Source organism: Cryptotermes secundus, unplaced genomic scaffold (genome assembly GCF_002891405.2).
Source record: "Cryptotermes secundus unplaced genomic scaffold, Csec_1.0 scaffold1379, whole genome shotgun sequence".
In the NCBI taxonomy this organism is placed as follows: Eukaryota; Metazoa; Arthropoda; class Insecta; order Blattodea; family Kalotermitidae; genus Cryptotermes; species Cryptotermes secundus.
In genome coordinates, this window is record NW_019718634.1 from 648,245 (window position 1) to 661,352 (window position 13,108).

Below are 13,108 nucleotides of genomic sequence, written 5' to 3' on the forward strand. Positions count from 1 at the left end.
AAAAAAAAAAAGCATGAGGCGGGTCCCCAAGCGAACCAACAGAATCTTTCTTAGGGGGCACTATGCTATAAGCTGAAAGGTTGTGGGTTTCATTCCGGATGTTATTGGATTCTTTCAGTTGACCTAATTCTTCCAACTACACAATGACCCTGCGGTCGACTGAGCCTCTTAACAGAAATGAGTACCAGGAATCTTCCTGGGGAATAAAGGGTGGCCGGTGCGTAAGGCTGACAACCTCACTGCCATCTGTGAGTCGACTGTCTAGAAACTGTGGGAACCTCGACGTCTCACAACCCTACGGCCTCCACGGCCTGTTACAGGGAGAGCTTGACCTGTGTTTTTCACGTGAGAAGATAGGCGAAGTACCGGAAGGAATAGCGCGGCAGTGGTTGCAGCATAATTGTTTGGCCATTTTATAAACCGTACACTCCCTGCGATCTGTATCTCAGTTAGTGGGTTCGACCGGATCCACTGCGAATTTTCTGAGAATGGCCAGGTGTCAACTGAATTTCTTTGAGAAGGGTTAAATTTGTGCTTGTATTTCATTGTCATCTCTTCTGCCGACAGTGACGACCTAACCAGACACTCCATGGAATTGCGTAGGGCGGCGCTAGAGGGTGACAGTACGTAGCAAAAGAGGTGAGAAGGGTGGAAATGCCGATGAGTGGCAATGGGGAGTAATTGTGAGGCAATGATTTTTTTCCAGCTCACACTCTTTTTGTCCGTACAAAATCGTGCGAATAATCTCACCTGAATCTCTTTCCTCCCTCCTTTCTATTTTATTCTCATCCCCCATCCCCCAAACACTCGCTAACCTTGCAACCCTTTAAGGCGCAGTGATCTTCCGGGAAAGATTAGCGTTGCGTGTCTGATGTGTTGCTTACTGTGCACTAAAACATCTCTGAGGGTACGTCACGCCTTCAGTAGGCAACCTTACGGAAAAAAAAAAATCCCGTGCATTCAACGACATTTCCGGTATGGCGATTTTGATTCTCGTCATGCGCTGAAGATTGAAACTAGTAACTGTATGATGACGTAACGAGACGCGTCATTATCTAATGATGACGCAAACTCGAAGATGTTCTAGACACAGTATAAGTGTGATTTTTCAACACCGCTTAAAGGAGGAATTAGTATGGATTATGGAAACTATATTAACAACAAACTATGCTTATACTCGTAATTATTCTTATGCCAATGATGATAGCAATAGTTCAATTTTATATTTATTTATATACCCACTAATTTCAGAGCCCAAAGACAGATTCCAGAGTAGATAAGAATAAAGAAAAGATACATAACACAAAGAAGGCAATTTTTATCATTTGAATAATAATAATTATAATATAGCGGATTTTATCAACGCCTTGCCAGGCAACAGATCTGTGAATACGGTCCAACACGCAAAAATTGATGAAGTGGCGTTTTCTGTAGATCCGACCGACGCGCCAATGGACTGGCTGAATAACGATCACGTGATATATGTTTACTGTAGGTCCATGTCCGTTCCACGGCCATATAATTAAGTTACAGAATTCGTTCTGACCGACCCTCAGTCACAGTGTGACTTTGATTTTGACGTTTAGGGAAGTTACGAGTTACGAGCAGTAGTAGCGGCAGGAGCACGCGAAGAAGGAAGCAAGCCAATTCTCTGTAGGAGATAGCCACGGGAAGTTCGTGGTTGAAGAATTATAAGTCGGCCTGTGAAGATTTAACGCGTGATTTCAAGACTTTATGTATAATACTTGGAATGTGTGATTCGGTCAGACTGTTATAGTTCTTGTACTATAAACCCGTGAAGACTGGTGCAGAGAGACTGAAGAGATTAGTTTGGAGTGATTGTAAATTGTGTAAAGCATTGATTGTAGTTATGAACTGGAGGTGGTTAAATTCAATTACCAATCCGAACCCCGCCTTTAGTCACTGATACACGGACAATAATAATAACAACAACAACCATAAAATACCTTCACGGTCGAGCGGGTAGCATGACTCTGGCTCAATTCTGCGCACAGAGACTGGGGATACTGACTAAAATTTTGTGTCTAACTTCAGTTTCGTCAGTCAGATGCCGGTTCGCAGGAACTTGCTGCCAGGTATCACATCACAGAAGAGAGTAATCGCCAAATGCACCGCCGTCTCAGAGCTAATGAGCCCGATCATCATTATCGTGTAGCAGTTATGGAGTTGGGTAAGTTCCAGTCCCATTTGTCCACTAGTCAAACGTCGTCCTCAGTTCTTTATTCCTATATCGCTTGCTCGGTTTAGTGTTTTATCCTGATGATGGAGACAGTACGTCCCTCCGTAACATCGGCGAATTACTATGAGACTACGGCGTTCATTTTTCTCATTTATGTACTGAGTTTCCTTCTTCAAAAATAGAACACCCTGTATATTAGTTGAAGTTATTATTAATCACATCTAACTGACGTCACAAAAGCAAAGGCGACTTGCGATCCTTTTACTGGTGTGAACAATGCGACCCAGGATGTTAGACAATTCGCCACATCGTTCACACAGCCTCCCCCCCACCACCCCCAACACTCTTCTTCCATTTTTGACAGAAATCTTGCTGGCATTGATTAAAACTCTCACACAACAATATTCTTGTTACGACACAGACCAGGGTTGTCCATACTTTAAGATTCACTACTATTTTTGCCCAACGGAAGAAGAGAAAACTGAAGACGAGGGAAACGATAAGAAAGTAAGGCGAAAAGAGAGAGACGAAAGATGGGACTAAAGAAAGGAGGGACGGGGAAAGGGAGAGACGGTGTTCACAATATGCAAATAGTTTAAATTTGTTGCCCAGAAGGTGGCTACCCCTGACGCCGGAAAAATACAGAAGACCAACGGCACCCTCTGGCTAATTTCCCATCATCAGATGAAATGACGTTACGCTGTGTTAGGAGTATTGTCGCCCATGTAGTGGGGCGCCGGCGCAGAAACAAAAGAGTGGAGTGATTCATGGAGCACGTTGAAAAGGTGTTTACCGAGAGCTGAGGAGAAAAGCTGTACCTAATGCCCTCATTTGTCTTCCTCGCACATCTAATTGTTTTTTTTTCTTTTTTGGATCCTTAATTTCAGGGAAAGGAATTTCCTTAATCATTGGAAGAACAAGAAACAGGATTTTCTGTTCCGTTCTCTTAGTCGTTTTAATTTTATTCACTCATTTGCGTGTGTTTTCTTTTCATCGTTAATGAATTTGATTTGACGCTCATAAAGGCGACGGGATAACCTAGTCAATTTAGAGATTAGGTTACGGGGTGGCTGACCGAGGGATCGGGGTTCCGTTTTCATCGTATTCCACCTTCTTTCCTTCCCTTACCCAGGTGAGGCACACAGGGGAATCCTGTGACTGTGGCGAGTTAACCTGTGGAAGGGCAAGACGGACGGACACAAAGACACGCGCGCGCAACAATCACACGTACGGACATGCGCGCTCCCTCCCACGGACACAGACTCAGTTCGGGTGGATTTTCGTCCCACACCACTCGGTTTCCTACCCACAGTTAATGGTTTAGATATGTGATGACTATCGGGGTATTGACTGGATAATTGGATTTAATGACCATTTGTAGGCACCACTCGGAATTACAGCGCCATCGCTAAACTCCACACTTTACACATAACCACAACACCCGCTAAGCCTTTTGCAGCCTCCCGTGTCTTAACTAGCCGTTTCCCGGCAACGGCTTCTAACAGTGGAGATTCTTCAGCTTCCCGTGCTCATGTTCTACCTTCACAGCCGCCACGTGCAGAACTCTTTGTCAGACTGTCAACTCTTCTTGTCTTCCCTTGCCCAGCTCAGCTGCACTGCCGACCCTCAACAGACTCATTGCCATCTCTTCTCAATTATCTTCGACTGCCGATTCTCAACTCTCTCTCAAGTATAACCACTTTGCACGGACTGAATAGAAAATATCGTTTCTAATAATACCTCTATCGTTGCTTGCATATTCGTTACTGTGGGCATGTGCTTACTGAGCCGTTGTCTGGTAATGAATTTCTCCTCTGGCCTCACTATTCTGGCTTTGAAGCCTCATGTTACAATATCTAAGAATAATTTTGATCCTTTATTCCAACGGATACATTATGCAATATGACATACATACACACATACAAGGGGGGACGCAGTAGCATAGTTGGTTGAAGCACTATGCTACAAGCTGGAAGGTAGCGGGTTCAAGTCCTGATGAGGTCATTGGATTTCTTTCAATTGACCTAATTCTTCCAGCTGCACTATGGCCCTGGAGTCGACTCAGCCTCTAACAGAAATGAGTACCAGGAATATTCTTTGGTGTAAAGGGCAGCCGGCACAAGGGCTGACAACCTTGCTGCCATCTGTGAGCCGACTGTCTAGAAAATATGGGAGCCTCAACGTATCACAACCCTATGGGCCTCCACAGCCTGTTACAGGGATAACTTTACCTTTACTTTACACACACACATACATACATACATACATACATACATACATATCACATGTACCTTGCCACATAATATGAGTTTATGTATGTATTCAAATGTTTGAGGACCTGGAGATGGCACATGTGTTCTGAAACATGTCACCCGTCATGCAGAAACTGGTGACTGCTTTGTATTATTATGCTGGTGCATGCGTGCTGCGCAGCTGACCAGGCATTGCATTTGTAATATATTAATATTAATATCATTACTCCTTATTCACTGGTCCCATGACACTGAGGTATTCTAAATCCCCTTTTCCTAAACAACAAGGCTTAAGCATGCACACTTGTGATCTTGTAAAACCACCAAATATTTTTCTTTCAGTAAAGTGTGAAGGATGTGAAGACGCTTCCAGGGGCAGACATTGACTCTGNCTTTAGGAATAATGACAAATGCTTGTTAACTGTGAACAGTATGTTTTGTGTTCTTATTCAGCTCTCTTTATTTGCTGACAAATAACTGATATGCACCTTCAAATCTGTCATATCTCCTAGTGTATTTTATGTTTTCTTCTCGAGGCTGATACCAAGCATGATGAGGCCAACAAACATGCTTTTAGGATAATATGATGCTTATATCAATACCAAGATTTAAAATTGCTGTCTTCTGGCAGGTAACATTGTGTAGTGCGGTACAGACAGCCTGTTCCTCCAGCTTAGCCAACCGCACCGTGTTAGAGGAGAAGATAGTAATTTTAATAGTCACTGCCATGAGAACCTCATGTCTTGAATATTAATATTCTTTTTGGTATATGTTATAGTTTTTTTACCCTCCACATTCTAGCTGACAAAATGTGCATAAATTTTCTTCACCTCCTGAAAAATCAGATTCTGTGATTTACATTTACAGGTAATTTTGGGCCTCTGAAACGTGTTATATCTTTAAGTAATCAATGTTTGTGTTAATATTGTGTGCTCATTTGTATATCTTATAAACTTTGTGAGATATGAATAATATTATATTGAAGCATCCTGTTGCACTGTGTAGATTTGACTATGTGTTTGACTGTGCACATAGATGGCAAAAAAGTTGGACACATAGTCAGATTTGTAATACTGTATATGAAGACATGTCTTTACGGATACAGTATTTTATTTGTTTCATATATTATCAAACGGTTCTGAAGTAGGATGACCATATGTTCCAGAATAATTAGAAAAATACAAATAGGAATACTATGATATAGTACACTGTTGTCTTCTGGGTTATGACAAAACGTAACCTGGTAGGTAGTTACCAGTGTCATTGAAGGAACATACTTACTTGAAGATGGAAGCAGCAGTATGGTCCTCCAAGATCTTGTTACTAATCACACCCCACAGAAATGATGAATAACACTTGTTACTTCACTTACCAAACAATGTTTTGTTAGTCCCATGAACCCAGAACCATATTATGGCCTAGGTACTGTAGGTGTATAGGTATGTAAAAGAAATGGTTGTAGTCTTTTCATTGCCCTGAGGGCAGCCAAGAAGCTGTAAGATGGAAACAAGGGGATTGCTTCCCCATTGAATCACATCCAGACCGGCCTTGGGATCTACGAAAGCGGCCGGAGAGGACAAAATGTGTTCAACCTATCCTCAACAATTCTATATGATTTCATGTCATTACTTTTAGTGCATTTGCTCGCATGTAATCTTACACGGAATTTTTTTCTTTTCTTTAAGAGCTTCTTTCTATCCGCTAAAAAATTAAGAATATGTAATTTGCATAATATTGCTACACGTCACCCTTTTTTGGGGGGGGGATAGTTAGATCGATTTAGATATCTAAGCCTGACAACATAATTCAGAAGTAAATTTATCGTCGTAATACGATGATAGGGAAATTCGTATCAGTCAAGTTGCAGACCCGTTGGCGTGGAAGACAAGTGAAGGCGTATTACCCGTCGTGTATATATAGAGTAAATATGCCGATAAAATACATCGGGAGAACCACATCTTTTAAGGGGAAGACGTTATGGGAAATTGTTGGAAACTTGAAGAATTTTGGTGTGGGAAGAATTGTTGTGAGAAGTGTTTTTGAACGCTATCCTGAACCAAGTTACCTGAAAATATGTAAAGTTGAAGGATTAGCAAATGAGGTGTGTTACATATATTAGGACTGGCTGCAATGATTTGTTTAATGTTCAGACAAGTAACAACAATTTTATTCAACGTATATTGTCATATACATAACAGTCATTTTCTTTTTTTGCGCTGTATATCCCATTTCTCGAATATATGCATTTACATAACCTCAAAATTTTAATAACGAATTTTTTTTTATTGTGGCCGTCCGCACAACAAAGTTTCATACAAATTCAATATCACTGTAACAACATCGATTTTATTTAGCGGCTGCTACATGTTTCGATTCCGGTTAGGATCATCATCAGGCAGTTTCTTGAATTACTCCAATATGGATCGTTAGTAGTATTATTTTAACAGTCCTTTCATTTCTATATCTGGTTATAATATGTGTTGGTATTTTTCATATTATAGTTAATCTTTAGTGCTAAAATTGTTTAGTGTTTATGACTCAATGATATGATGTGGGCTTCCATGATGCACATTGTATATCAGAAGGTGATGATGTCTTCTGGAATTCCTTGTTAATGTTTGTTTAATGTGAATGATTATTCGCATAAATTGTTGCTGCTAGTTCTATATGCATTTCTTCCTTATTTTCTTATGTAGTATCGTGAAGTTATTTTATCTTTTGAGCGTGTTTGTGTACTTCTTTTGTATGCATGTTTTCTTGCTACTGTTGAATGTTGCTCCTGTTTTACAGTCCTGTGTGGACTCCGGGATGAAACCTGTTGGTTGTTGTTTAGGTGCTGACATATCTTTTATCACTTTTATATAGTCTGTACCCTTGAACATGTTTAATATCACACAGAGTAAGCTCACCTTGGGGAAAGGTGGAGCTCTTGCAGCCCCTGGCGATCTGTTATTCCATTGATTAACAGTATTACAGTAAGTTTAAATGTGATGCTCCTTCACAGATATTAGTGTGTTTGTGTTTATTTTAGGTCAGACAGGGAGAGTGCTATCACTTGTGCTTGTCATATAAGGTTAAGATTTTTAGATGGTCTATAAATCTAACCAGGGCACGCGGTAGCATAGTTGGCTGAGCTACTGCTACGAGCTGGAAGGTTGTGGGTTTGATCCCCAATATGGCAATTGGGTTTTTCAATTGACCTAATCCTTCCATCTGCATTATGGCCCTGGGTTTGACTCAGCCTCTAACAGAAATAAGTACTACGAATATTCCCAGGTGTAAAGGGCTCTCGTCATATAAGGCTGACAGCCTCACCGCCATGAGTGAGCCAACTAGAGAATGTGGGAGCCACGTCTCACAGCCATATAGGCTTCCAGGGCCTGTTACAGGAGTCTCTCCACATTTTACCTTTATATAAATGTAACTGATGGGACACTGCATAACTGTGATGACCTGTGTTTCATTCTGTTAGAATTCTGCCATCTTGTGAACCTTTCCCAATTCATGTATTTTATATCTTCCAGGATCCTCGTAAAGTTCGAGTTTGGGCTGAGAAAGTTTTTAGAGGCCGCAAATATCCCAAAATTGTAGAAGTATGTAGCGTCTCATATAAGGCAGATTATCGATTGATTCCAAAGGATGAAGAAGAAGAATATTGCAAGACACAGTCTCATCTTCCATTGGAGAAAGTAAAAATCTTACCTCGGACTGTGCCATTTCCGCCTTTGTTGAGGGTAAGTTAACATTTTACTATATAATAATAATTGATATATGTTTTTACACCATATTGGCTTGTGAATCACCTTTTATTTGTGCAGTGTTTTGCATTATTTACAAGTGGAAGCAACTTTGAAGCATATTCTTCCCATGTTTGAATATATTTCTGTATTTGTCCAGTTTATTTACTTTTGTGAAAAATTTAGTTAGGCAAATGTAATTCTGAATGGTCAGAGTGCTACTGGGACAGGTTTCTTGAGAAATTTCAGTTTCTTATTACCAGTGATTGCTCTACAACTGTTTCATACTAATTTTATCACCAGAAGTCAAACGATTTTTTTTTTCCTAATCTGATAGGCAAACAATTTTTTCTGCAGAAAAATGTGAATGAGTGTTTTTGTCACTGTGCCATGCCTGTTGCCTTCGATTAGCACACAAGCTCATTTCATCATGTCATGCTATGTATGAGTATGAGGGGTGAGCCATAAAACTGTCCCTAGCACTGTGATATTCAATGGTCTATTGTGCTTCCCCATTGGATTAACCCTTTATTAATCCTACACTTTGAATGAAATGTAGGACTTTGTTTATGGGGGCATCATAAAGGTCACTTGGTTCCATGAAGAATTGACCCAGGTGGCGATACCTTAAATAAGCTATAGCCTGACAATCACATAGGATCATGTCATACTCTCTCTCCTGAACACAGACAGGCCAGACATGAGATACTTTTGAGGTGGGGAAATTGAATATAAAAGAGTGATTAATTCCTGTGTCTTATTATGTTGATATTATCTTCTTTGAAATGCTTTGCCATTGCTTTCATGCCACAAACAGCCAAGTGACATTGCCAAAATGCCAAAGGCAACTCCAAATGATGAGTCACTAAAGGTTTTGGTTGTCACTGGTGACCATATGTCTCAGTTTGTCTGTCACCATTCCTGAAGTTGACAAAAACCCTGTAAGAGCTTATGGGATGTGACTGTGTAGCTTGGTAGATAGGTACCAACAGCGTGAAGGATGTCTCTTCGCTGGAAATAAACGCAGTATGTCCTTCTAAATGCTGTCTGTCTGCCAGACTACATGACATCGCACCTCAGAAGACAGATATCTTCACTGCTGGTGTGTTACCAAATATCCCGCATCTCTAAATATGAGTGTCTGAACTTCAGTACATTTTCATTCATTGTTCTGCATATTTTTTCTGCAGGAATTGATTCTTGCTGATCGCCGCGCTAAAGGAGAAGATGTGACGAAGGAACCAGAGATGGAAATTCAATATAACGAGTCTCGCGATGGTTTATCAAGGAGGGCACAAGAGGGTGAAGTCCCAAATGTAGAGTTTGAGCCAGGCATAGGTGTGCCTCGGACCCCAGAACTATATGCCAGCGTGAAACGCCAACTGTGTGAGTTCAGGACACTTGGCACTTTTGGTTTAGTCTTACCTTTCAGAGATCACCAAATGCTGTTCTTAGGTTTGAGAAATATGGAAGTTGAACTTTTGAACCACTGTGCTTTTAAAAAAAATCACCAAAAGCTTCTTTTAGGGTTCAGAAACCCTTCACCTCTGGATGTCTTGCCTGTCACAAAAATCATTTTTTGCAACTTCTTCTATTAAATTTCTGGCCGCAGATATGCTCATTCAGTCTCTCCTGTCATGCATGGTTCTTGTTCCTTCTTACTTATTCACTCATGGAGCTGAGCCCTTCTGGAGGAGCCACCAATTCTGCAGCTACTCAAGAATTTCCCAGCGTTTTATGGAACCCGAAGGTTCATTACCGTGTTCATAAGAGCCCTCCACTGGTCCCTATCCTGAGCCAGATCAATCCAATCAATAACAACCCATCCTATTTCTCTAAGATCCATTTTAATATTGTCCACCCACCTACGCCTTGCTATGAATCCTAAGTATTCCCTTCTTTATTCCACTGTTTCCAAGGCCTTCAATACAAGTAACATGACAGTTACAGAGTGGGTAATGTTCAGTCTAATGTGACATACAAGTTCACAACACTTCAATCCTCGTTCACCTTACATGTTTCGATTCAAAAGAACCATCTTCAGAGGCGCACCACTATGATAAGGAAACACTGTCGCATAAGATATTTTAAACAATATGCATTTAAGCTATGAATAATGCTCACTATATAAATTTTGATATTATCGTGATTGGTATTGATGTTTGTCTTAGGCACTCACAATGGCTCTTCTTGAAGTGTAGATTTACTTATGATGATGCTTCTTTTAAGTGTAATTGCTGGTTATTCTGACTGGGGTTTTTGCACTGCACGCAATATGAAGTTCACTTTTCCATACAGTTGCCTCCCAATGCGTTTAAAATTGTATTAAAATTTCTATGTAAAAAATGAGACAAATAAAAAAAACATGACAGTCCTTAGCAGAATAGTACATAGTATTCGTATTATTGACTAGCTAGCTGAAGTATCTGCTGAATAAATGTATAAGGGGTGGGCCTTCTTGGCCTTTGCATCACGACCACAGTGATCTGTTGTGCCTTACCTGCCGAATGCTATGATGAAGAAACATTTCGTTTTTTTTACATGTGTGCCTTAATGCCAAAAGGTTGTCACAGGGAAAATTTCCATGTGGATTAAATTTGGTCACTGTTGTCTTCTTTAGTACAAGAAGCAGTTCATAGAAATCGTATGGTTGCATAAAATTTACTTTGGAAACATTTCCGTGCAGATGAATTTAAGCATAAGTGTGGTCCATTTATTTATTAAGAAACCCTGTTTTTATTTTTTTTATCCATTTCAATATCATTATACAATGGAACCCCCATTTAATGTGCTTCAAATTAAGGTATTTTCTCACTTCACATTCTGTTTCGTTAATCTGAAGTCAGTAATCTCACTATTAAATTTCCTTCATTTAAGATTTTCCTCAGGTAAGTAAAATAAAAAAGTAAAAGTATCCCTGTAACATACCGTGGAGGTCCATAGGGTTGTGAGATGTTGAGGTTCCCACATTTACCAGACAATTGGCTCATAGATGGCAGCAAGGTTGTCTGCCTTACGTGCTGGCCGCCCTTTACCCCCAAGAATATTCCTGGTACTCATTTCTGTTAGAGGCTGAGTCGACCCCAGGGCCACAGTGCAGCTGGAAGGTTAGGTCCATTGAAAAAAAAAATCCAATGACCTCATCGGGACTTGAAACCACAACCTTCTGGCTTGTAGCATAGTGCCTTAACCAACTATGCTACAGGCTGTACAAATCCACTGTTCCCAAAAGGAGCTTTAATTGAGGGTTTCACTATGCATTGCTTCTCTTTGTGAAAAATGTGAGTATATTGATTGATTGATTGATTGATTGTATGCGTGATTGAGCTCTATGTTAACCGTCAAGGTTTTGCAGATGCTATGGAATCAAATGAGAATCGGTGACTTTTCCCTCTTTTTCTAATTTAACGACGCTNGGGAGTGTTTAATTCATTTGCACCAAATATGTGATAATCAGACATTGAGAATTAATAGAGCATTTGCATGTTATTCCTTTTGCAAAATTTACTTGCTGTGTATTGATACTGATGAGGAAAGCAATTGTATCCTGCTTACTTCTGCCTTTATTCTAAAAATTTGTTCTTTATCTTCCAGAACTGATGCAACTCTTGGATGTCAGGTTGATGATACACTAGAAATCCTCTTAGATCTCATGATGGGAGGTGCTTCGTGTTTTGACAACAGCCAAGACATTGGATAATAAAGTGTTGGGTTCTGCAGTTTCTGATGTGACTTGACATGGGATTGTTAAAAAATTCTGAAGACATTTCTAGTACACCTCATTTTAACTCTTTGACTGGCGCGGGCGTTTTAACGCCCGGACGATGCCAGCTGTTCCCTGGTGTTGGCGTGTTTTGACGCTTTGACAATCTCTTCCCTTCTTTGCTCTCTTGGCACTCATCAACCAAAGACATATATATGATAGTTTTTGTGCATGTTTGTAAAGAACCCTTGTAAACTTTGNCTTTTAAGTATCTTTGCTATTATCTTTGCTGTATGTGCAATAAGGCTTATTGTGCGATGGTCGCTGCATTTTGTAGCTTTTGTCTTTTTCTTTAAGGCAATCATTGTAACCTCTGTAAAGTTAGGTCCATTGAAAAAAAATGCAATGACCTCATCGGGACTTGAAACCACAACCTTCTGGCTTGTAGCATAGTGCCTTAACCAACTACGCTACCGGCTGTACAAATCCACTGTTCCCAAAAGGAGCTTTAATTGAGGGTTTCACTATGCATTGTTTCTCTTTGTGAAAAATGTGAGTATATTGATTGATTGATTGATTGTTATGGTGTGTGTTACTAATTGAAGTGCCAAGTGCATAGGCTGATGATTGTAGTGTCTTATAAAAATGTGTGATAACATATTATTCACTGTTGTTGAAATGCCAAAGATAGGGGAGTGTTTAATTCATTTGCACCAAATATGTGATATCAGACATTGAGAATTACTAGAGCATTTGCATGTTATTCCTTTTGCAAAATTTACCTGCTATGTATTGATACTGATGAGGAAAGCAATTGTATCCTGGTTACTTCTGCCTTTATTCTAAAAATTTATTCTTTACCTTCCAGAACTGATGCAACTCTTGGATGTCAGGTTGATGATACACTAGAAATCCTCTTAGATGTCATGATGGGAGGTGCTTCATGTTTTGACAACAGCCAAGACATTGGATAATAAAGTGTTGGGTTCTGCAGTTTCTGATGTGACTTGACATGGGATTGTTAAAAAATTCTGAAGACATTTCTAGTACACCTCATTTTAATGAAAAGAATAGAGTTTTTGCTAGAAAATGAACACGTACTTCTATATGAAAATAGCACTGTGATGATGAGTACAAGTCTGANTGAAAAGAATAGAGTTTTTGCTAGAAAATGAACACGTACTTCTATATGAAAATAGCACTGTGATGATGAGTA

At 39.9% G+C, this 13,108-nt stretch overlaps 1 protein-coding gene across 1 annotated transcript; it reads left to right on the top strand.

The window, feature by feature from the left end:
- The first annotated feature begins 6,335 nt into the window (after window positions 1–6,335).
- On the top strand, window positions 6,336–12,121 carry LOC111863419 (28S ribosomal protein S34, mitochondrial). Its single transcript, XM_023849734.2, has 4 exons — window positions 6,336–6,553; window positions 7,977–8,186; window positions 9,380–9,575; window positions 11,784–12,121. Coding segments are annotated over exons 1-4 (582 nt in total). The 5' UTR covers window positions 6,336–6,379; the 3' UTR covers window positions 11,786–12,121.
- The last annotated feature ends 987 nt before the right edge of the window (window positions 12,122–13,108 follow it).

Excerpts from the sequence above, each read along its gene's own strand:
- LOC111863419 (XM_023849734.2), top strand. The coding sequence starts at position 6,380 with ATGCCGATAAAATACATCGGGAGAACCACATCTTTTAAGGGGAAGACG. Across the intron at positions 6,554-7,976 it reads TTGAAGGATTAGCAAATGAG|GATCCTCGTAAAGTTCGAGT; the intron begins GTGTGTTACATA and ends TATATCTTCCAG. Across the intron at positions 8,187-9,379 it reads CATTTCCGCCTTTGTTGAGG|GAATTGATTCTTGCTGATCG; the intron begins GTAAGTTAACAT and ends TTTTTTCTGCAG.